Here is a 24,349-nt window from a genome sequence, read left to right on the forward strand (position 1 = left end):
AACTGCTTTTGCTGCATCCCATAGGTTTTGGGTCGTTGTGTCTCCATTGTCATTTGTTTCTAGGTATTTTTTGATTTCCTCTTTGATTTCTTCAGTGATCACTTCATTATTAAGTAGTGTATTGTTTAGCCTCCATGTGTTTGTATTTTTTACAGATCTTTTCCTGTAATTGATATCGAGTCTCATAGCGTTGTGGTCGGAAAAGATACTTGATACAATTTCAATTTTCTTAAATTTACCAAGGCTTGATTTGTGACCCAAGATATGATCTATCCTGGAGAATGTTCCATGAGCACTTGAGAAAAATGTGTATTCTGTTGTTTTTGGATGGAGTGTCCTATAAATATCAATTAAGTCCATCTTGTTTAATGTATCATTTAAAGCTTGTGTTTCCTTATTTATTTTCATTTTGGATGATATGTCCATTGGTGAAAGTGGGGTGTTAAAGTCCCCTACTATGAATGTGTTACTGTCGATTTCCCCTTTTATGGCTGTCAGTATTTGCCTTATGTATTGAGGTGCTCCTATGTTGGGTGCATAAATATTTACAATTGTTATATCTTCTTCTTGGATCAATCCCTTGATCATTATGTAGTGTCCTTCTTTGTCTCTTCTAATAGTCTTTGTTTTAAAGTCTATTTTGTCTGATATGAGAATTGCTACTCCACCTTTCTTTTGGTTTCCATTTGTATGAAATACCTTTTTCCATCCCCTTACTTTCAGTCTGTATGTGTCTCTAGGTCTGAAGTGGGTCTCTTGTAGACAGCAAATATATGCGTCTTGTTTTTGTATCCATTCAGCCAATCTGTGTCTTTTGGTGGGAGCATTTAGTCCATTTATATTTAAGGTAATTATCGATATGTGTGTTCCCATTCCCATTTTCTTAATTGTTTTGGGTTCGTTATTGTAGGTCTTTTCCTTCTTTTGTGTTTCTTGCCTAGAGAAGTTCCTTTAGCAGTTGTTGTAAAGCTGGTTTGGTGGTGCTGAACTCTCTCAGCTTTTGCTTGTCTGTAAAGGTTTTAATTTCTCCATCAAATCTGAATGAGATCCTTGCTGGGTAGAGTAATCTTGGTTGCAGGTTTTTCTCCTTCATCACTTTAAATATGTCCTGCCAGTCCCTTCTGGCTTGCAGAGTTTCTGCTGAAAGATCAGCTGTTAACCTTATGGGGATTCCCTTGTGTGTTATTTGTTGTTTTTCCCTTGCTGCTTTTAATATGTTTTCTTTGTATTTAATTTTTGACAGTTTGATTAATATGTGTCTTGGCGTATTTCTCCTTGGATTTATCCTGTATGGGACTCTCTGTGCTTCCTGGACTTGATTAACTATTTCCTTTCCCATATTAGGGAAGTTTTCAACTATAATCTCTTCAAATATTTTCTCAGTCCCTTTCTTTTTCTCTTCTTCTTCTGGAACCCCTATAATTCGAATGTTGGTGCGTTTAATATTGTCCCAGAGGTCTCTGAGACTGTCCTCAGTTCTTTTCATTCTTTTTTCTTTATTCTGCTCTGCAGTAGTTATTTCCACTATTTTATCTTCCAGGTCACTTATCCGTTCTTCTGCCTCAGTTATTCTGCTACTGATCCCATCTAGAGTATTTTTCATTTCATTTATTGTGTTGTTCATCATTGTTTGTTTCATCTTTAGTTCTTCTAGGTCCTTGTTAACCGATTCTTTCATTTTGTCTATTCTATTTCCAAGATTTTGGATCATCTTTACTATCATTATTCTGAATTCTTTTTCAGGTAGACTGCCTATTTCCTCTTCATTTGTTAGGTCTGGTGGGTTTTTATCTTGCTCCTTCATCTGCTGTGTGTTTTTCTGTCTTTTCATTTTGCTTATCTTACTGTGTTTGGGGTCTCCTTTTTGCAGGCTGAAGGTTCGTAGTTCCTGTTGTTTTTTGTGTCTGTCCCCAGTGGCTAAGGTTGGTTCAGTGGGTTGTGTAGGCTTCCTGGTGGAGGGTACTAGTGCCTGTGTTCTGGTGGATGAGGCTGGATCTTGTCTTTCTGGTGGGCAGGTCCACATCTGGTGGTGTGTTTTGGAGTGTCTGTAGACTTATTATGATTTTGGGCAGCCTCTCTGCTAATGGGTGGGGTTGTGTTCCTGTCTTGCTAGTTGTTTGGCATAGGATGTCCAGCACTGTAGCTTGCTGGTCGTTGAGTGAAGCTGGGTGCTGGCGTTGAGATGGAGATCTCTGGGAGATTTTCGCCGTTTGATATTATGTGCAGCTGGGAGGCCTCTTGTGGACCAGTGTCCTGAAGTTGGCTGTCCCACCTCAGAGGCACAGCACTAACTCCTGGCTGCAGCACCAAGAGCCTTTCATCCACACCGCTCCTTAATTTGGGATGATTCGTTGTCTATTCATGTATTCCACAGATGCAGGGTACATCAAGTTGATTGTGGAGCTTTCATCTGCTGCTTCTGAGGCTGCTGGGAGAGATTTCCCTTTCTCTTCTTTGTTCTCACAGCTCCCAGGGGCTCAGCTTTGGATTTGGCCCCGCCTGTGCGTGTAGGTTGCCGGAGGGCATCTGTTCTTTGCTCAGACAGGATGGGGTTAAAGGAGCCGCTGATTCGGAGGCTCTGGCTCACTCAGGGCGCGGGGCGGGGGGGTGGGGGGGGGGGGGAGGGTCACGGAGTGCAGGGGGGCGGGCCCGCGCTCTGCCGGCGCGTCGTTGCTAGCCTGAGGCGCGCCGTGCACTCTCCTGGGGGAGCTGTCCCTGGATCCCGGGACCCCGGCAGTGGCAGGGCTCCCCGGAAGGGGGTGTGGACAGTGACCTGTGTTCGCACACAGGCTTCCTGGTGGCGGCAGCAGCGGCCTTAGCGTCTCATGTCCGTCTCTGGGCTCCGCACTTTCAGCCGCGGCTCGCGCCCGTCCCGCGCCCGTCCCCGGAGCTCTCCCAAGCAGCGTTCTTAATCCCCTCTCCTCGCGCACCAGGAAACAAAGAGGGAAGAAGTAGTCTCCTGCCTCTTCGGCAGGTCCAGACCTTTCCCCGGACTCCCTCCCGGCTAGCCGCGGTGCACCAACGCCCCGCAGGCTGTGTTCACGCCGCCAACCCCAGTCCTCTCCCGGCGCTCCGACAGAAGCCGGAGCCTCAGCTCCCAGCCCCGCCCGCCCCATCGGGCGAGCAGACAAGCCCCTCGGCTGGCGAGTGCCGGTCGGCCCCGATCCTCTGCACTGGAATCTCTCCGCCTTGCCCTCCGCACCCCCGTTGCCGTGCTCTCCTCCGCGGCGCTGAAGCTCCCCCACTCCGCCACCCGTAGTCTCCGCCACCCGTAGTCTCCGCCTCCCAAGCTCCCCCACTCCGCCACCCGCAGTCTCCGCCCGCGAAGGGGCCTCCCAGCGTGTGGACACCTCTCCTCCTTCACAGCTCCCTCCCGCTGGTGCAGGACCCGTCCCTATCCTTTTGTCTCTGTTTATTTTTTTCTTTTGCCCTAACCAGGTACATGGGGGGTTCCTTGCCCCCTGGGAGGTCCGAGGTCTTCTGCCAGCGTTCAGTAGGTGCTCCGCAGGAGCCGCTCCACGCGTAGATGTATTTCTGGTGTATCTGTGGGGAGGAAGGCGATCTCCGAGTCTTACTCTTCCGCCATCTTCCCGGAAGTCCCAAGGTGTTCCTGTTAGAAGTGTTTTAAGCAGCAGAGGAATTTTTTTTTTTTTTTTTTTTTTTTTTGCGGTACGCGGGTCTCTCACTGTTGTGGCCTCTCCCGTTGCGGAGCACAGGCTCCGGACGCGCAGGCTCAGCGGCCATGGCTCACGGGCCCAGCCGCTCCGCGGCATGTGGGATCTTCCCGCACCGGGGCACGAACCCGCGTCCCCTGCATCGGCAGGCGGACTCTCAACCACTGCGCCACCAGGGAAGCCCCAGCAGAGGGAATTTGAAGATGTATAGTAATATTCTTAAAAAATTAACGTCATATATAATGTGTTAAAATGCATTATTATCCAGCTTTTAGCACTGTATGGTCCATGAACTGAGAATTATTACAATGTCTGTCTTTACCCTAATCTCTGCACAAGGTGGCAGTGGGGCGGGGGTGGGGTGATCTTTAAAATGAATGCCTGGGACGGAGAGCATAATGTTAAAAACATGGTTATTGGAGGATGATAGCTGGGTTAAAATTAGAGCTGTATTAATTCTTTAATCTCAAACAAGTTAGTAAGTTCTTTATGTCTCACTATCTCATTTATAAAAGTTTCCCTACCTTTCAGCGTCGTTACGGTGAATAAACAAGTAATGTCAGCTGCTTCCCTGGGCACAGTGCCGGGTATGTGATAAGCACCCGGGCCAGACAGTAGCTCTCATTTTATTTGTATTACGATATAAAATTCTTAGTTTCTTTGGGAAACACATACACGTGCTCAGATTTCTACTGTTGTTACCTGTGTAGCAACTTGTAGTCATTATAAAATATGCATTTTTGGATTTTGTTCTGTCCTGAAGGTGGTGATGAAGCATAATGCTGTAATAGAACATTTAAAACAGAAAAAGACCATGACTCCAGCTGAAAGAGAAGAGAATCAAAGGTAGGGAGAAATGTTTATAACCCATTACACTGGGTCTCACTGTATATCAGTCTCTTCTCTTTAACACACACACACACACACACACAGGAGTTCTGAGTTTATATTGTTTTTACCTTGATTGAAGTTTATTAAATGAGAACACTCAGTACTAACAGATGCTCATAACTGGTTCCAATCGCTCTGAAGCTTCCCAGTCACAGAAAGTTTGTACCAACTGTAAAGACGTAGAAAAATTTTGTCTTAAGTCTTTCAGAAGGAAATGCCCAGTATTACATAGATTGTGTATTTCTCTCTAGAATGATTGTCTGTAACCAGGTGATGAAGTATATTTTGGATAAGATAGATAAAGAAGAAAAACAGGCAGCAAAAAAACGGAAGCGAGAGGAGAGTGTGGAACAGAAACGTAGCAAACAGAATGCCAGCAAGCTCTCTGCACTGCTCTTCAAGCACAAAGAGCAACTCAAAGCCGAAATACTGAAGAAGAGAGCACTGCTAGACAAAGACCTACAAATTGAAGTGCAGGTAAGAAGGTATTTTCTATCCTCCTGTGTTCAGTGTTTAGCATCAAATTTTATTCTTCTTTTCCCCTTGAAATTTCCATTAAGCTTAAAATTTGAGCTTGTTTTCTAGATTTTACATTTTTGTCCCTAGAATGAGAACCAGTGGGACATATGTCTTTTTAAAGCATGACAGAGATTTTTGTATCTACATGTATATTGTAATCTCTAAACTAGCCACTCGGGGAGGTTAGTCTTTTGATTAAAACATTTGAGGATCCTCTTGGCAATAGCCCTTATTGTCTGCGACGCAGTCTTTGCCAAAAGTTATCAGGAGCTACGTTTCTGGAGAAAGGTAGATAGAGAAACTGCAAAATAATGTTGAAAGAAAGTAAAGTGTGCTTATTAAATAAGACCAGATTTCTTTCTTGACTTGTAAATGATCTGCAGGCATGGCTAATCCTCTGCTTACTTAGGGAATTTGTTGAAAATTGAAAGAAGACATCTATTCATACATATTTAAACAGTTTTTTAAAAGAGAAGTGGGCTATATAAAGCATCCCTAGAAGTGCCTTGTACATTTTAAGAAGGTGAGAAATGTTAAGACAACACTGATCATCCTACTAACAAACACTGTACATAACTGTGAGACATTAGACATCTTCCCACTGAAGTCAGAAACCAGATGGTAGTGCCCAGAATCAACATTATTGCTTAGCATCTCTAGAAATTCTAGCTAAGGTTAAGCCAAAGAAAGAAAGGAGATAAAATTTGTTATTGTGTATATATGATTATTATATCAAAACCCCAAAGAAAAATTATTAAGATCTAAGAGAGAGTTCAGTAAGGTAGTCACTGCTAGATAAATACTGAGATCGCGACCATTGTCCAAGTAAACAAAAATAAGGTTCGGTAATCTTTGATCATCCCCCCTCCAAAGATGACCATTTTAAAATAATTTTAGGATATAGCTTACATATATTACTTTTAATAAACGTATTCACATATAAACACATTTTAAACAAAATCAGAATCACGCTGGAGATAACATATACTGAACATTTTTCTTTTTCTGCACTGTACATACTATGCAGCCATTTAAAAATGTTAACAACTACTGCAAATATTCTAGTATACAGTCATGGTGTTGCTTCTGACAGTGTATCGCTTATCCAATGAGGAAGAAAAATTATACTTAAAGAAAACGTTCAGCATTATTTTAACTATAGAATTTATTGCTAAGATGATTTAGTTTGAGGAACAACATTCAAACGTATATGTACTAGCATATTTTAAAATTTATTTTTAATTATAAAGATTTTTTTATTTTCAGCATATGTGATTGGTCCTTTATATCTACCTGTTCTTATATCATTTATACTTGCCTTTTTAGAAAATAGACTTCATTTTTAAGAGCAGTTTTAAATTTACATAAAAATTATGCAGAAAGCAGAGAGTTCTTGTATACTACCCCCAACCCCAGTTTCTCCTATAATTAACATCTTGCATTAGGGTGGCATATTTGTACAATTCATAAGCCAGTATTGATACATTATTATTAACTGAAGTCCATAGTTTACATTAAGTTTCACTCTTTGTGTTGTATAGTTCTGTGCATTTGACAAATGAGTGATGTCATATAATCATGTTACATAACAGAATACAGAATCATATTACAGTATCATACAGAATAGTTTCACTGTCCTAAAAATGTGTTGTCTTCTACCTTTTCCTCCCTCCTCCATCCCCCTCTGCTTGTCTTTTCAGTATTTCTTACTCATTTTTAATAGAACTTATGCCTTCATTTAACTCTTTGAATGTCTCATACGTATTATAAAGTTTTTTGTCAGATTGTTCTATAAAACATAAAAATTCACTTGGAGTGAATTCAGATTCGGTTATTGATTTTTGTTGGTTGCTTTTTCTTTTTTTTTCTTTTTTTTTTTTTACATTACATGTTTTTATTGTTTTTCATTTGATTTTGCATTTGGAATTTTAAGTGAGAGGAGTTTTGTTTTTGTTTCCTTCCTCCAGAAGCCTAGTGTAGCACAGCCAGCCTTTAACATCCAGCAGGGAGCCTGCACTTCCCAGTTCTGAATCTGGAGCCCAGGAGGCCTGCAGTTTTAGCCCTGGTCATGGTTTTGTGTTTCCGTTCCATAGAGACATTTATATCTTATTCAAGCATGGCTGTCTTTTCAGTTTTCTCTTTTTTATATCTTACTACCATGGGAATGTTCTTGAAGAGGTATGTCAAAGTATGTACCTACTACACTGTCTTGATGATCTTGATTTTCCTAAAATCCATCTCTTTAGGCTATAAACACATCATACTATTAGGAATATGAAACTCAAGATTTACTTTCTTCCCTAGGAAAAAGTTCAGACTTTGTTTTTAAATAGAGAAGGACTGTAGAATTGTCACACAGCATATATTCTCAGTTATAAGACTATTTAGACTCCAGATAGAGGAAAGAGGTTCATTAAACCAGGATCATTCTGGTTTATTTGTTAGAATTTTTTTGATGTTTAAAGACTTGGTCATAGCTCTGGTTTAATTACACCAAGCTTGTTCATGAATGCCAATCACAGTGATTTTTCTCTAAGGAAATAAAAGTTCTTTTTTTTTTTTTTTTTTTTTTACTTTTGGCTGTGTTGGGTCATTGTTGCTGCACGTGGGCTTTCTCTAGTTGCAGCGAGCAGGGGCTACTCTTCGTTGCAGTGCGCAGGCTTCTCGTTGCGGTGGCTTCTCTTGTTGCAGAGCTCGGGCTCTAGGCACATGGGCTTCAGTAGTTGTGGCTCGCGGGCTCTAGAGCGCAGGCTCAGTAGTTGTGGCGCACGGGCTTAGTTGCTCCACGGCATGTGGGATCTTCCTGGGTCAGGGCTCGAACCCGTGTGCCCTGCATTGGCAGGCAGATTCTTAGCCACTGCACCACCAGGGAAGTCCAAGGGAAATAAAAGTTCTTTCATCATCATTTCTCAGAATAAGTTGTAGCACTAGGTAGCAGAGGTGTGTCTGTAAAATGCCTCACATGGGAAAAAGTATTTTAATTTATGCAAAATTTGTATTGAGAAAATAGCTCTCCTTGCAGTCTTAAATTCTAGCCACAGGAGCACAGTAAATAAGGCACATCTGTCTTACTCTGCTCTGGGCTGGTCAGGCCACATCTGGAGTATCACGTCCAGTTCATGTCGAGACTCACTCTAAGGAGACACAAGGAGATTTGCCGGAAGAAAGCAGCCAGCGAGCGAGGACACTTGAAATCATGTCCTGAGTGATGACTGCAATGACCAGGGCAGGACCCTGGCATGCGGGAGGGGCCGTTCTTTCTACACACTTGCTCATCTTTCTGTCAGACCTCCTTTGAAGAGAGCTAGCAGTTTTCTAGTTGTTGTGTAATCTTCATCTTCTATTTCTAGTTGTTTTAATTGGGTTTAAGGTGTAGTAAGAACCCTCTTGTTTGGAGTTAACAAGACTCCCTCACTTTAGAGTGAACTGTGGAGCTACTCAGACAAGGGAGGTGATGTAACGTCCTCTGGCCAGAACGTTACATAAGTCAGTTGATGGTCTTATATTCTTTGATTGACAACAGGAAGAGCTCAAGAGGGACCTGAAAATTAAGAAGGAAAAAGACATGATGCAGGCCACAGCTGTCGCTGCCACCTCCCCCGCCGCAGCACCGGCACCTCCAGCCCCTCCGCCTTCCCCGCCACCTCCACCCCCGCCACAGCACTCGGGCCCCCTAGCCACGGCCACGGCCACGGCCACGCTGCCTGTGGCTTCCCAGAAGAGGAAGCGAGAAGAGGAAAGAGACTCAAGCTCCAAGTCGAAGAAGAAGAAAATGATCTCTACTACCTCAAAGGAAACGAAGAAGGACACAAAGCTTTACTGTATTTGTAAAACGCCTTACGATGAATCTAAGTGAGTAGATCTTTTTGAGCTCTAGTTTATTTTCTTAAAAGTTTAGCTCAGTTTCCAGTTTTGAAGAAAATGAGTATATCAGTAGCAATGTAAATAAAAACAGTTAAAAATAAGGATAATAATATTTCATCTGTGGTTTTGCAGCTGATATTTTTAACGTTGACACTAGAATAAAAGTTTGGTTCTTTTTCCACGTGTTCATGATTCGTGTTTGTCCTTCATCATATTTTCTGTCAGATAAGCTTTCTGTTGCTCCTTTGCTGTCTCCTCTTCTCTCTGGATCAACTCCAGATCAATTAGTAATGCTGTCTGGAGAAAGGTGTATTACTGTCACCGCCCAAAGTTGAGATCATCTGTTCTGGAATCTTCCCAACCCCACGATTACATCCAATCCTAAAGACGACCTACATACGAATGGTGCCAAGGGGCTTTTGAGTTTGAGTGGTTTTGGATTTTTATCATGTAATTTTAAGTAATTCTATGGATTTTGTATTAGAATACTGTAACCTAATATTATTTTTGTCAAAGTTCCCACTTTCTTATTGGGGACAAAAGTCAGAAAAATACAAAAAGTGATTCTTTCACTCATTCCTCAAGTACTACACTCAAAAATTTGATAAGCATGGCAGCTGGAAGCTGCTTTTGACAGTTGTAACTTGTATTTGGTGATATATACAAGATTTTAGAGACAGTAGTCCATAAACATGGTTACACTTTTTTTTTTCCTATCATTATTATCACTTAGCTAGGTATTTAGCTTCCGTTTTCAACATTCAAATGCAGGCCAAGTTTTTAAAGCCAAAATTAACCACAGTGTTAATTTTACAGTACCCAAAAGTTTATTTGATTGTGATAAAAAAGTATGATCATTTTAGAATTAGGAATGCTTAATGTCTACTGTAAGTGGATGCCTAATCAATTTATAAAATAAAATTGTTTAGTGATGTTTAAGCTGTAACACTGAAGCTGCTTTAGTGGTGCTATTTAAATTACAGTCTGTTTGCAAGTGCTAAATCAGAACTTTTTGTTGGTAGATGTAGCTGTGTGTTGAATCAAACACAGATCAGTGTAGGCATCTGCACTTTTCATTGTCTTACTTTATGAGAAATTAGACATGGTATTAAAAGTAGAACCCTATTGATTGATTTTCCCCTTAGTCCAGTACAAGTCCAATGCAATTTTTGTAAATTTACTTTCTATACAAAAGATTTCTTTCTTTACAGAAAGATCTGCTTATGGAATTTCCTTAAATAACAAGACATTTTGGCCTATTTAAAATATTCAGATCATAGAAATTCATTTCACACACAACTTTTTTTAACACCTAAATTGCATAAAATGCAGCACACGTGTACGTATGCTCATTCTATTGAGTTTGCCTCATTATTTTGGGGATATTTCATATTTTTTAGTTTTTCATTATTCACATTTCAGTATACCGGCTTCATTCATTCCCTATTCTAGTTGGGAAGAGTTAGTGGTTTTTAAGGAGTATTTAGTGATCTCTTGTTCCAAAGTAGGCTCCTTTGGGAATCTAGTGAGAGTGACTAAAACCTGAAATTCAAGTCCTGAACTCACTTCCAGAACACACAGCCCACCACCTGGTGAAGGCAACATACCAAAACGCCCTGAAGGCCTCCACGTGCGGCAGTGAAAATCATGCAGGAGTCATAATTCAAAAGAAAAAAGTTAGTGGCAATAGGATACACCACACAACCATTATTCCTTTACGTTCAAAAGCAGGTTAGGTGGAAGCTTGAGGACTATTTCGATTCCTGTAGGCGAATCTGCCAAGAAACACCTTGGTAGAACCAATGGTATCAGCAAGGCCAGTCTGGTTCCCTGCAATTCACGCTTATTCTTGCCATGACTTTGACAAGGCGTTCCTCCGGAGCATTCGTCAACACTTTGATACACTGTGTGTTTGTCATAGAGATGCTTTTCACTTTACCGTTTGGGATCTTACATTACAAAAGACTTGAGGATTATTAACTGATAACCCACAGTTACACATTCATACAGCCCCATCTTGTAGACCCTCTTGCGGTTTTAGATTAACTATCCTTACATCAGTCTCCACTCCGTGTGTCCCTGTTTTTGAATTGAAGTAGTTCTTCACCAGCTAATTAAACTGGCCACTCCACATTGTCACACACATTCTACTAACTGAAAAACTGGCCCATGTCATAGTCTGTTAAAATTAGATTAAATTCCAATATTTACTTAGAAAACTTGGTAGAAACTGAATTACTACATGTACCTTTTTTAGTTTTCTTCTTCATACCATGTTTTGACCATTTTTCTTCTACAACTGGCTGACCTCCTGCATGTTCCTTGTAGTGTAACTTCTACTTGGTGTTTGCGCTTTGCTTTGTTTTCAAATTTAAATCGTGAGATACATTTTCAAACCTATCTAAGAAATAGCCCTGATTTTGAAATGGCTTCTGTGGCATAGGTTTGACAGATGTAAGTCTTTGATTCTTTGGCTTTGGTTTTTGTGCCTGTTACAGTTTTACACACATTCATTAAGAGGGAGACATTACCATCAGTGTGTTGTTTATTTTTTCAAATTCCAGTGTGTTTTTAAAGACCCACATTTCACTAAACAGTGTATTTGTTGAAATTGATGTGAGCGACTCTATGTCCCCACACTTGATATAGCATCAGATGCTGTAGTTTGTCAGGGTTAGAATGGTTGGATTCAGGATGTTTAGCTGACTCATTGCAGAAAGTTATCCTGTAAGAACGTGAATCAGGACAGGGAAGACAGACTTACGTACCATGCAGCTCAAAATGACAATTACATTGTCATTTTCATTGTGAATGCTTTTAGGTTCTATATTGGCTGTGATCTTTGTACTAACTGGTATCATGGAGAATGTGTTGGCATCACAGAAAAGGAGGCTAAGAAAATGGATGTGTACATCTGTAATGATTGTAAACGGGCACAAGAGGGCAACAGTGAGGAATTGTACTGTATCTGCAGAACACCTTATGATGAGTCACAGTGAGTTCTGATAAGAGCATCATATTTAATAATTTAGGAAGCCAAATTGCTCTGACTGGTTACTTATTTGTTTTAAAATAAAAAGCAAGGTATTTTTCTGCATATATTATACACTTACATTACAAATTCTTTTCCAATTTTTTTTTCTCTTCTTCCCTCTTTACCTCCCCTTCAAAATTTATGTTGCTTCATAGTGAATGTTTGAGATGCATTGGGGAAAATGTGGTTTAAGGGTAGACTTGATTCTTCAATATGTAACATAGAAATTAATGAGATTAAAATGGCCTGACTTGTTTGGACTTTATCAGTGTTTTGAAATGGTGCTTTATTGCAGGTTAGAAAAACACTAATTTGGGTACAAGCTCCGAGACTCTGTTAAACAGCTTTTAGGATTTTGAACTCCCAGTTGGGTGGCCAATATCAGCTTCCCATTTGATATGGTATTAGTTGAAAGATTTTTGTCTTTATTTTGTTTTGAGCTTTGAAGTCAATTAAATGTTTTACATTTTTCTTCATATTGGTTCTCCAATTTTGACAGTGTTCTTAAACCTTTAATGCTTGTTCTTAACATCAGAAATACTAAAGTAACTCATTGGAATGTCAATCTTCAAAAGTATTAAAACGATTATAATACTAAAACTATTTTATATCCCAGGGTTAGAATATATTCAATGCATGTTTTATTACTTTTTAAAGTAAATTATAAGTAATGTGATCCCATCTGTTTTGAATTCACATTTCCATTTCGGATCTTGCAGATTTTATATTGGCTGTGATCGGTGTCAGAATTGGTACCATGGGCGCTGCGTTGGCATCTTGCAAAGTGAGGCAGAACTCATTGACGAGTATGTCTGTCCACAGTGCCAGTCAACAGAGGATGCCATGACAGTGCTCACGCCGCTAACAGAGAAAGATTATGAGGGTTTGAAGAGGGTGCTGCGTTCTTTACAGGTGAGAAACCACGCTCTGTGCAGCATTTAAAGATGAAATCAATCAGCGTGACCTTGGAAACACGCCTGGGGTTTGACCTTTACAATCTTAGAGCACCTGACTATTTAGTGACTCCCAGCTGAAGTGCTCCACAGACTTCAGTCCTTCCTGTGCCAACTGTTGTTGTTTAGCTAATGCTCATGTTTAAAATGACTCATTATTTTTAACCTAAATTTTATTTTTAAAGAAAACTATCTTACCACCATTGATTGAAAAGCAATTTGATTAAATTCTAGTGATATACAAATGCTTATCTAAGGCTCTGAGCCAAAGCCTTCCCTCCCTTATTAAAAACAAGAAGGAAGGTGGGGGTGGCTTCTAAGATTAGCAAGCATTAGAGATGTATTCCAGGCATAGGAGTGCTAGATTGACACTTCCTCCTGTTGTAATCATAATTAGAAGCGTTGAAAGAACTGAAACGAGAACAATAGTCTCAATATGTGGTTAAATGTTATTTAACATCACCGTCACACCTCTGCCACATCATTAGCCTGCAGAGGTAACCATTCCACACTTGGAACCCATCCCACTCCAGTTTAATTGGTGTGATTGCAGTGCCAACATCGCTCAGTTGGCAGGTCATCGTGAAGGGACCAGAGTACAGATTCCTTGACCCCTAAGCTAGTGCTCCACCATCCCCGCTCCAGGCCGAGGTTCCAGACCTCTCTTTGAGAACCATTATTACAGAGCATGCTTGTCTGAGATAATTTGTGACTACAGCAAAAATCATCTAAGTATAAATAATTTCATCTCTCAAGTTTAAAACTGACTCTTCCAGTTTAAAGGTCGATGGATGCAAGAACTCAAATGGGAAACTTAAGTGAAATTGTCATTTCCACCTGACAATAACCTGACAATATGATGCCTTTTTTTTTTTTTCATTATAGGCCCATAAGATGGCCTGGCCTTTCCTTGAACCAGTGGATCCTAATGATGCGCCAGATTATTACGGTGTGATTAAGGAACCTATGGGTAAGTGCTTGAGTTGAACATGGAGTTTTTTCAGAAGTCTCAGCAGCTACTTCATTTATCATCCAAAAAATTGATACATCATGAACATATGCTGAGCAAGACTGGTGAGAGTCCAAACTGGTATACGGTCATTTGTAGGATAAACTGGGAGCACGTATTAAAGTTCAAGTGTGTGTACCTTTGGACCCAGCAGTTGCATCTCTTAGGATTTACATGTGCACAGGTATGTTGTTCATCACAGTAGTGTTCATAATTGCAGAAATACTGAAAATGAAATAAATAGCCATCAGTAGAGGAGTAGCTAAATCAAAGGATGAGCAGAGTATTCTCTACTGTATAATGAGTGAAATCAGTGAACGGATTGGGGTCCTTGTGAGCCTCTCCTCTTTCCTGTCACCTCTTCTTCATCTTTTCCTGAAGGAGAGCAAAGGTAGAAATCCAAGAGAATATAGCCTCATTGCCCAGAAAATAAAAGTGGTACTAAATAACAGCTACAAGTAACTGTACAGTAAGTCCCCTACATAACAAACCTTCAAGTTGCGAACTTTCAAAAATGCGAACGTGCATTCGCATGTCCAGTCATGTAAGTTAGTTCACGTGTCTGGTGTACATTGTCACATGTGTGCATCCTCTACAAGTGGTTGTGCTTTTGCGTACTTTACTGTACAGTACTGTATAGAGTACAGTAGTACAGTATCTTTATTTCAAGCCCAGGATGTCTGGAAGCAAGTGTAAAAGCATCGGTGATGTGGCTGGTACTACTGAATACTTTTCAAGTATACAGTACTATACTGTACTGTAAGATTAAAAATGTTTTCTGTGTATTATTTGTGTGAAAAGTATTACAAACCTATTATAGTACAGTACTATATAGCTGATTGTGTTAGTTGGGTACCTGGGCTAACTTTGTCAGACTTACGAACGTGCTCTCGGAACGGAACTCATTCATATGTAGGGGATTTACTGTATTAAGATGAACAGCTACCGGTGATTATATTAAAAATACTTTATCTACAAAAGAAGTTATAGAAATTAAAACATAGCTAAAAGCTTCCAAAACTGCCCCAAAATTAGCTCTAGCTGATGAAAATATTCCAAACGGCCAGCTAAGCATTTTTTAAATGGGTATGGTTTTATTGTATATTTGAAAGTTGCCAGGAGAGTGGATCTTAAAAGTTCTCATCACCAAAAAAAAAAAGCTTGTAACTATATGCGGTGACGGATGTTAAATAAAAGTATTGTGGTGATCATTTCTCAATATATACAAACGTCAAATCATCCCATTGGGACTTCCCTAGTGGCGCAGTGGTTAAGAATCCGCCCGCCAATGCAGGGGACACGGGTTCGATCCCTGGTCTGGGAAGATCCCACATGCCGCGGAGCAACTAAGCCCGTGTGCCACAACTATTGAGCCTGCATGCTGCAACTACTGAAACCCGTGTGCCTAGAGCCCGTGCTCCGCAACAAGAGGAGCCACCGCAATGAGAAGCCCGTGTACCGCAACGAAGAGTAGCCCCCACTCACTGCAACTAGAGAAAGCCCGCACAACAACGAAGACCCAACACAGCCAAAAATATATAAATTAAAAAAAAAATCATCGCATTGTATACATAAAGGTACCACAGTGTTCTATGTCAATTATACCTCAGTTTAAAAATAAAAGGAAAAAATTAAAGGAATTAAAGTTCAAACAGGTTTTTAAGAAAAAAAAAAAGACAGGGGTTGTATTGACGGCAACTTCAAAGATGCAGAAACATGAAGAAGAGATAAATGAGGGCTTATCTTCGGGAAGAAAAACCATAAATACGTTAAGTAGCCGTTACCTCTATCCTCCTCATGTCTAAGATAGAAGAAATTAATCATTGTACACATTTCAGATTTGAATAATCTCCTTTGAGAAAGTACCTGGGGTGTTTATTTAAATAAATAGATGTCTTTTGCTTCTAAAAATAACTTGATTATAGAAAATTTAAGAAATAAAAAAAGTAAGAAAAGATAAATGCACTTTTGATCTTTTTCTCACTGAATGCTATCACATTTTGGTGTGTGTGTGTATGTGTGTAAAAATTGAAAACTTTTTTTTTTTTTTAATATTGAGATCATATAGTAAATGTTTGTGTCTGGCAGTCATTTTCCTGTGTCATTAATCTTCAATAACATGATATTAATGGCTTTGTATAGTCTGTAAATTGAATATGCCTTAACTTATTTAGCCAAAATTCTTTTCTTGAAGAGCTAGAATGTTTTCCTGTCTTTTTCTTTTCTTTTTTTAATACCACCAAGATAAACAGCATTTTATGTGGGTATGTACATACAGATAATACAGGTCTCCCGAGCATACTGTTGAAAGAAATACGAAAGTTACAGAGCAATCCCTGGGTTTTAAGCAGTAAACAGTTGTATGTTTTCTAAGGGTATGTACATGTGTTTAGAGATGCATAGCAAATGTCTGGAAAGTTACTAACGTGATTGATTGATTGATTATAAATTTATTTTACTTTTGGCTGCGTTGGGTCTTCATTGCTGTGCGTGGGCTTTCTCTAGTTGCGGTGAGCAGGGCTACTCTTTGTTGCGGTGTGCAGGCTTCTCATTGCGGTGGCATCTCGTTGCGGAGCACGGGCTTTAGGCGCGTGGGCTTCAGTAGTTGTGGCATGGGGGTCAGTAGTTGTGGCTCATGGGCTCTAGAGCACAGGCTCAGTAGTTGTGGCACACGGGCGTAGGTGCTCAGTGGCATGTGGGGTCTTCTGGACCAGGGCTCGAACCCCTGTCCCCTGCATTGGCAGGCAGATTCTTAACCACTGCACCACCAGGGACGTCCCCCCTACATCGTTTTTAATTGTATGACGTTAAGGTAATTTATTTAATCACCCCTCCATAATGGATTTTTTGGCTGTCTGCAGTTTTTGCTGCTATAAATGACACTTCTGTGAACATCCTTGTGCATCTGCCCTGTTCTTGTTTGTTTTCTTAGGAAAAATTTCTAGAAATAGAATTTCTGTGCCAAAGGGTGTATATACTTTTTAGGCTTTTGGTAAGTATTTTCAAGTTGCACTTCGGCAGATTGAACCAGTTTCCACTGATAGCATATATCTGTACCCTTTTCTCTGCACACTTGAAAACCCTGAGCATTATCATTCTTTCGAGGAGAAAAAGTTTTCTTTGTAAATACTTATTTCGAAAGAATATGTTTGATGTATAAATGCAGATGTTACAGAGATATAGGGAGTAAAATGTAAAATTTACCACCACTTTCATCCACCTTTAGAGGTAGCCCCTGTTAATAGGCTGATGTTATTTAATTTTTAATTTCTGCTAATTTGGGCAAAGGAAGTGACTCTTTGGCTTTGCCTGTCTTCAGTAACTAGTGATGTGCTTATTACTGTTTGTACTTCTGCATGAGTTCCCTATTTATGTATTTTGCCATTTTGCTCTTGATATATTCATACTGTTGTCAGTGTTACTTAAGGGTTATTTATAAACTAAGGATATTTTAATGTTTTATGGCAATTTTTTGGTCATGTGATAGTTTTTAACATTTTTTTAATTCAGATCTATTAATCATTATGAATTCTACCTTTAGAGTTGTATTTTTAGCCTTTTTCCCTACCCCAGATATATAAATACTTACGTGTATGTTCTCCTAGTACTTTTTTTTTTTTAAGGGATACTAATTAAGTTGAAATCATTAAATGTCCAAACACTACTCACATACTTTATTACAGTTAGTCAGGAAGTGCCCAGAACTTAAGTCTGAATATGGTGATATTCGGGCGGGCTGTGTTAAGCTTTCTGCCCACCTGTACAGCTTATGTGACCTACACAGAATGGATGCGCCCAAGTCTTGTTCGGAATTTAATCAGGCTGGGTACGTTTTTGCAGTTGTTCTTGTTTACACGTTTTTCCCCTACCTGCGTAAACTGGAACTATCAAAGACGTGTTTGTGTGTTAAAATATTATATGTATAACATAAAATTGCCATTTTTAACTACTTTTATACGCACAATTCAGTGATTAACTACATTCATTTTTGTCCTTAAATTTTAATTCACCTCGGATTACTTTGGCATATAGTGTGAGGTAGAATTTTTCTTCAGATATAGGTAGGCAGTTGCCTCAACCCAATTTATTAATGAATTCTTCCTGTCTCTGCTTATTTGAAATGACATCCTCAACATAGGTGAAATTCTTACGCTGAATACAGTTATGTCTGTTCCTGTTTTGAATTCAGTTCCATTAATGTTTGTATCATGTTGTGCAATGCCACACGTTTTGTTATCACAGCTTTATAAATTTTTTTATATAAATTTATTTTATTTATTTATTTTTGGTTGCATTGGGTCTTCATTGCGGTGCGCGGGCTTCTCATTGCGGTGGCTTCTCTTGTTGCAGACCTGTGGGCTTTAGGCATGCAGGCTCAGTAGTTGTGGCACATGGGCTTCGTTGCTCCGCAGGCTGTGGGATCTTCCCGGACCAGGGCTCGAACCCATGTCCCCTGCATTGGCAGGCGGATTCTTAACCACTACGCCACCAGGGAAGTCCCTGTAATTTTTTTTAATGTCTCATAGATTAAATTTTCTCCCTTTACTTTTATTTTTCAAATGTTTCTTAGATATTCCTACACTTTTATTTTTTGAATGTACTTTAAAATTATTTTCTCAAATTCTAAAATAATTATTGAGATTTAGTTAGGAATTGTGTTATCTATGAATCCTAGATTGATTTGAGATCACTGACCTTTTACTCTCCCAGGTTTTTATGTCATGTTGTATATGGAATTTTCCTTCAAGCACAACTGTCTCCTGGGACCCACTGTTACTTTGGGTGGATTTAGCTCAGTATTCCACAGCAGTTACCTGTGTACCACCCTAGTAATTTTTTCCAATTCTGCACACTACCTCTACTATTACATACTGCTATTTTTATTCATATCAGCTAATATTTTTCCCTTAAGTTTATTTTAAGTAGACACTTTATATCATTACCAACATAATCGGTAAGTCAGTATCACTTGTCACCAATAAAAGGTAACAATAAAAATTTAAAAGGAAACAAAAGTATATTATTAAAGTCTAATAGAAGGATCACAAAACCACAGAGATTTTATTCTTAATTCTGGACTCCTTCTCTTTGTACATGTAAGGTATTTAATCAATTGTTTGCATGTGAAAATGTGTTATACTTAGGTACGTATTCATGTTGGTGTAGTGTTTGCTTTGTTTCAAACCAGTTGAATAAAGAGCTATTCTCTGTAGTTTATTGAGAGTAAAAGACCCTTCTTAACGGTAGCCAAGATTTATCTTTTAGACCCCGAATCAAAAACAAAATTGGAAAAGTGCTGCTGTTTTCTTCAAGAATTGCTACGTAGTCTTCACTGGTAAACCAGCCTGGTTCCAGGACTGCTTGGGCAAGATGTTATGTATTCTTATTTGTCAGAACTGCAGGCAGTATCCACACTGGAACAACCTTAAAGCTTTGAAAATCTTTTACATTTTGTTTTTAAGACCTCGCCACCATGGAAGAAAGAGTACAAAGAAGATATTATGAAAAGCTGACAGAATTTGTAGCAGATATGACCAAAATTTTTGATAATTGTCGTTACTACAATCCAAGTGATTCTCCTTTTTACCAGTGTGCAGAAGTTCTTGAATCATTCTTTGTACAGAAATTGAAAGGATTCAAGGCCAGCAGGTAAGCAGATGTGTTCAGCGCTCTGAACTAATTCAGCTCCTAACGAGAAATTGCTGGGTTTGTTTATGATCTGCTTAAAATTATAGTCACTTCTTAAAATTCAAAAAGCATTTATCAGATGCTTACAGAATGTAAGATGCTTTCTTAAATGCCATGGGGCACATACAAAGATAGTAGTAGTAAGAGTTCTTGCTCTCACTGAGTTTACAGAAGTATAAAAATGACTGTCCTGGGACTTCCCTGGCGGTCCAGCGGTTAGGACTCCACGCTTTCACTGTAGGGGGCCGCGGTTCGATCCCTGGTCAGGCAACTAAGATCCCGCAAGCCGCGCAGCCAAAAAAATAGTTTTTTAAAACTATGAGACTAATACTCAACACAGCATATAGTAGGTGAAATGCTCAAAGACTGGTAGAATTCAACAAAATAATGTTTAAAAAAAAAGACTGTTCTGTAGGGTAGAGTAAGGGGAAGACCACCAAGTGGGGATTTAAGTGCTTTCTCTTTCATTTGCGTTTGCTGTATCTTTGAAATCATAAATTGTTTTATTCTAATGGATTTTATCTGTGGACAAAACTAAACTTTAATCCAAGTCCACAGACCTTTTCTTTGAACCTCTCGTAGCATAAAAACATTGAGCAGCTTTGCATGCTATTCAGGTACTGTGACCTTCGCGCCTTCTGTTTCTGACCTTCCGCACCTGCTCCTCCCCAAGCCCATGACTTTCTTCCATTCAACGGAAGCCTGTTTCCCTTTTCTTTGAGAGCTGCCACCGCTCTGTAGCCCTGAGATTCATTGTTCACCATCCCCCATCCTCCAGCCCGCAAGCTTGATCCTCCCTAGTCAGATTGGGTAGATCTTGGCTGGGCTGGGGTCTGGGCATCTGTATTACCTAATGAACTCCCACGGGACTCTGCATACCAAAGCATAAGAATCAGTGCTCTACCTAGTCGTTTTTCTCGGAGGAAAATCTTCATGGTATTTTCTCTCCCTCTCCTGTAACAAGGTAGATCAAGAACTGTACTTCAGAGTCAGTTTGCGTAAACTAAAAGTGAAGGACAAGCACAACTGAAGTATCCAATCACCTTCTCAGCGAAGGAGCCAAAAACTATAGGCAAGGAGGGAAGGAAAGCCGGTGGGCAGGCAGGCTGTGTAGACCACCAACCGAGAGACTTCACAGAATCTCTAAAACTTTCCCATTTTTATCGTTGCCTATCTGTTAACCCGTTAGCTGTAAAACTTAAAATGGAAGAGGACTTACTTAATATGACAGAGTCCCCAGGAAAATAATAATAAAGGAATAAAGAGGGGTAAACTCAGAGTGGTGAAAGGAATATGGTAGAAGTTAGTTAGCTGATGAGATTTCAGCAGATTGTGAGGGACAGCAGATGGAAGGCGGCTGACCGGTGAAGGCGGGCACGCGCAGCCAGATGACTCCTCGCGGGCTCCCGCCGACCAGTAGGACCCCAGACAGCCTCCAACACGGAGACTCTGAAATAGAATCGAAGGCTCTAGAGAGTAGGAGGAGAGAACGGTTAACTGAAGATCTAAATCTGGGCTGGTCACACCCTCCTTTAACCCCAGTGTGCAGCCTGCGTAGGATGCCCAAAGAACTGGAAGAACACAGGGTTCTTCTCCAAAGAAGGAGAATAAACCGTCTGCAGAGAACTACAGTAGACAGAAGAGAATGGACCCAGAGGAAAATCCCCTGATCTCTGAAGGATCAGCTCCCTCATTCTAATGCTGGGGCTCTCAACAGGATAATTTACTCACCCCCACCCCATAAGGGATATTTAGCGATGCCTAGAGACATTGCTGTTTGTCACACTTGGAGGTGGTTAGTGGTACTGGCATCTAATCAGTAGAGGCCAGAGATGGTGCTAAACGTCCCACAGTGCGTAGGATAGCCTTAAAGCAAAGAATTATCCAACTCCAAAATGTCAGTTGTGTTGAGACTGAAAACTCTGATCTAAAGCAAAGCCTGCCAGTCAGTAAGCCACACACACACATACAGGGTTCTCCAAGCACCCATCTAGGCTGTTAACTTACTTTTCATAAGTGGGAACAGACAGGGACGGACGGATAGGTAAGGAAAGCCTGCAGTGTAAAGGAGAAAAAGGTCAAGGTGTAACCGAAAAATAGATTCCAGAGAGAACAAGAGAGAGCTTTAAAAAAACAAAACAAGCCTCTAAGTCATGTCCTGAGAGAAATTTTAGAAGATACTGCATCTGCAAAATAGTGAACAGGATATTAGAAATAAAGAACAATCTGAGAAAAAGAGTAACTGGAAATTTTTTTAAACTTATTGCACACATTGAAAGTTAAAATCAAGGAACTCTCAGTGGAAAGAGCAAAACGACAAGGGGATGAAAAATAGGAAAGAAAAAAATGTTATAAAGTATCCAGTATTCATTTCATGGAAATTCCAGAAAGAAAGAACAGAGAAGACAGAGGAGAGGAAATTATCAAAAGACTACTTTAATATAAGAAATATTTCCAAACCAGTGAGAGGCACACAACTTCAAATCCAAGCAAAACTATTCATTCAAAAAATGGTTATTGAGCCCCGGCTGTGTGTCAGAATTGACTATAGCAGCAGATCAAACCAAGTTCCCGCTCTCCACGGAGCTCTTGTTCCTGTGGGATAGGGAGATGGACTGGGGCCGGGGCCGGGGTCGTGGAGTGGAGTGGATAAACAAACGTCTAAGCCAGTCTGGACAAGTGGGAAAAGGTCCACCGCACATATGCATCACTGTAAAACCTCCAGAGAGGCTAAGGATGGAAGAAGCTCTTCTGAAAGCTTGTAAAGAGGATAAAACAACTTATAAATTAACAGGAATTAGACTGGTATCAGACTTTTCTGTAGCAACATGGAATGCTAGAGGATTATGGAAGAATAAATCCAAAAGTTTGAGGAAACATGAAGTCTGTGTCTAGCCAGTCAAACGTAGAGGCAGCATAAGTACATTTTCAAGTCATATAAGGATCAGAAAGGGCTTCTTTTCCTTGCATACTTTCTTAGCAAGTTATTTTAAGATGTGCACTAGCAAAATAAAGAAGCAAGTCAAGAAAACAAAAGACCTTGAATTTCAAGAAAGCAAAGAGAACGACTCTGACCCAGAGTGACATTTGTACAGCAGGCCCATGCAGCAGGCAGTTCAAATTGGAGCAGGAGAATGGAGCACTCCCAAGAGGGATGCGTCTGGAGGGGAAAAATTGATTCATACATTAGATAACTTAAGAATGTAAGGGGGGAATGAAAGTCAATTAGAAACTCCATGAAAGGCAAAAAGTTGTATAGGTTACTAAGAATGCCCTCCTAGCAAAAGATTAGGTGCTACAGAGAAAAATATTTACATAGTCATGTAAACAGTACATTGATTTTCAACTTTTGGAATGTCTGCAGACAAAGCATGGAAAGATTTAATTTTAAATTACGGAGAAATAGAACTTGTACTCAAGAAGGGAGGAGGGAAAATGGTTCCACGAGCTCAGTTCTCGTTTGCCATAGCAGGATTTAAACAATATAAAGTTGATAAAATAAGAAATAGCAGTGTAAGAAATCTACCTACCTAAGAACTGAAAGTTCCAGGTAACTCATCCTGGAGAGCCTGGTTTTCAGGGTGAGTGAAGATAGGACCGAGGACCACAGCTTCGTACAAGCCCTCCGTGCTCTTTTGCTTCCTGCTTCGTGCCTCGTGTAGTCATTACTCCAGTTAAATTTCTAGAACTGCTTCTTTCAGCTGAAAAGGCTTTAGCCTTTGGTGGAAGTGGAAGCTGGGGGATTTGAATCCCACCCTGCTGCCAGGCTTGCAGGCAGGACGCAGAGGGGGATGGTGGCGGCAGCTGCTGAGGTGGGCCTGCTGCAAAACCAAGGGACTGGCGGAAGGAGAGGAGGCCCAGAGGCGGGGTCTGCATGGTGAAGGGGCCGCTCGGGAGAGCTTGCCATTTGGTGGTTTCATGTAGCTTTTTATTATATTCTGGCTTATGTAATTTTTATTAAAGAACATGGGAGCCAACTGAGAAGTTTGCTCAAGTCTGCTGATGTAAATAAAATGATGTGTGAAGAGATATTAGGGGATTTTTGTTGATTTCCAGATTTAGGGCAGAATGAAACATATATGTAGCCAGTCACTGAAATACTATTTTTTATGGATTTCCAGGGTTTCCTTTGCCGTACTTTCCCCATTTTTAATTTGTGATCTCCAGCATTATTTTCATAACTGTTCTTTGTTATAATTCATCATTTATATCATCCATGTTCTTTCTTTTCTTACAGATTGTGATATCTTTAGTCTGAATTTTTAACTGGAATCAGAACTGGATGTTGGGGTCACTCTTTTATTGTACCACTTGATTACCTAATTCAAAATTGCCCCCCAGAGTTCAGATGAGTTAATATAATTTTTTAATGTTTAAAAAAAGATGTATAGTAGTAAACAATTTATTCTAGCAGCCATGTTGAACAATGTATTTAAGAATTGTAAACTCCGAGAAGACTGTATTTATATACACTGTTGCAATAGAACATACTTGATGACTGTACAGTCACTTGGTTTACTAACAAAAGTTGTTAATAAAACTGTGAAACTAGAAAGGACACTTTCTGAAATTTAATAGAAAAATGTGATTTTAATACTGTTATTTTTCTCCTTTTAATATTTTTTTCCTTCATATTCCCCAACTCAATGTAAATAAATGCGTGCGTACACACACACACACACACACACACACACACACACACACACACACACACACA

The 24,349-nt window shown here is 40.0% G+C and overlaps 1 protein-coding gene across 1 annotated transcript in view; it reads left to right on the top strand.

Moving 5' to 3' along the window:
• Nucleotides 1–24,349, top strand: part of BPTF (bromodomain PHD finger transcription factor) — a 145,912-nt gene that overhangs the window by 120,244 nt on the left and 1,319 nt on the right. Inside the window, 6 exon segments of the mRNA XM_027081168.1 lie at nt 4,438–4,520; nt 4,817–5,042; nt 8,608–8,936; nt 12,702–12,894; nt 13,821–13,905; nt 19,407–19,593. Of these exon segments, the coding sequence (XP_026936969.1) occupies nt 4,438–4,520; nt 4,817–5,042; nt 8,608–8,936; nt 12,702–12,894; nt 13,821–13,905; nt 19,407–19,593 (1,103 nt within the window).

This window comes from Aethalodelphis obliquidens, unplaced genomic scaffold (genome assembly GCF_003676395.1).
Source record: "Aethalodelphis obliquidens isolate GAN/ISIS:26980383/991018 unplaced genomic scaffold, ASM367639v1 scaffold44, whole genome shotgun sequence".
Classification (NCBI taxonomy): Eukaryota; Metazoa; Chordata; class Mammalia; order Artiodactyla; family Delphinidae; genus Aethalodelphis; species Aethalodelphis obliquidens.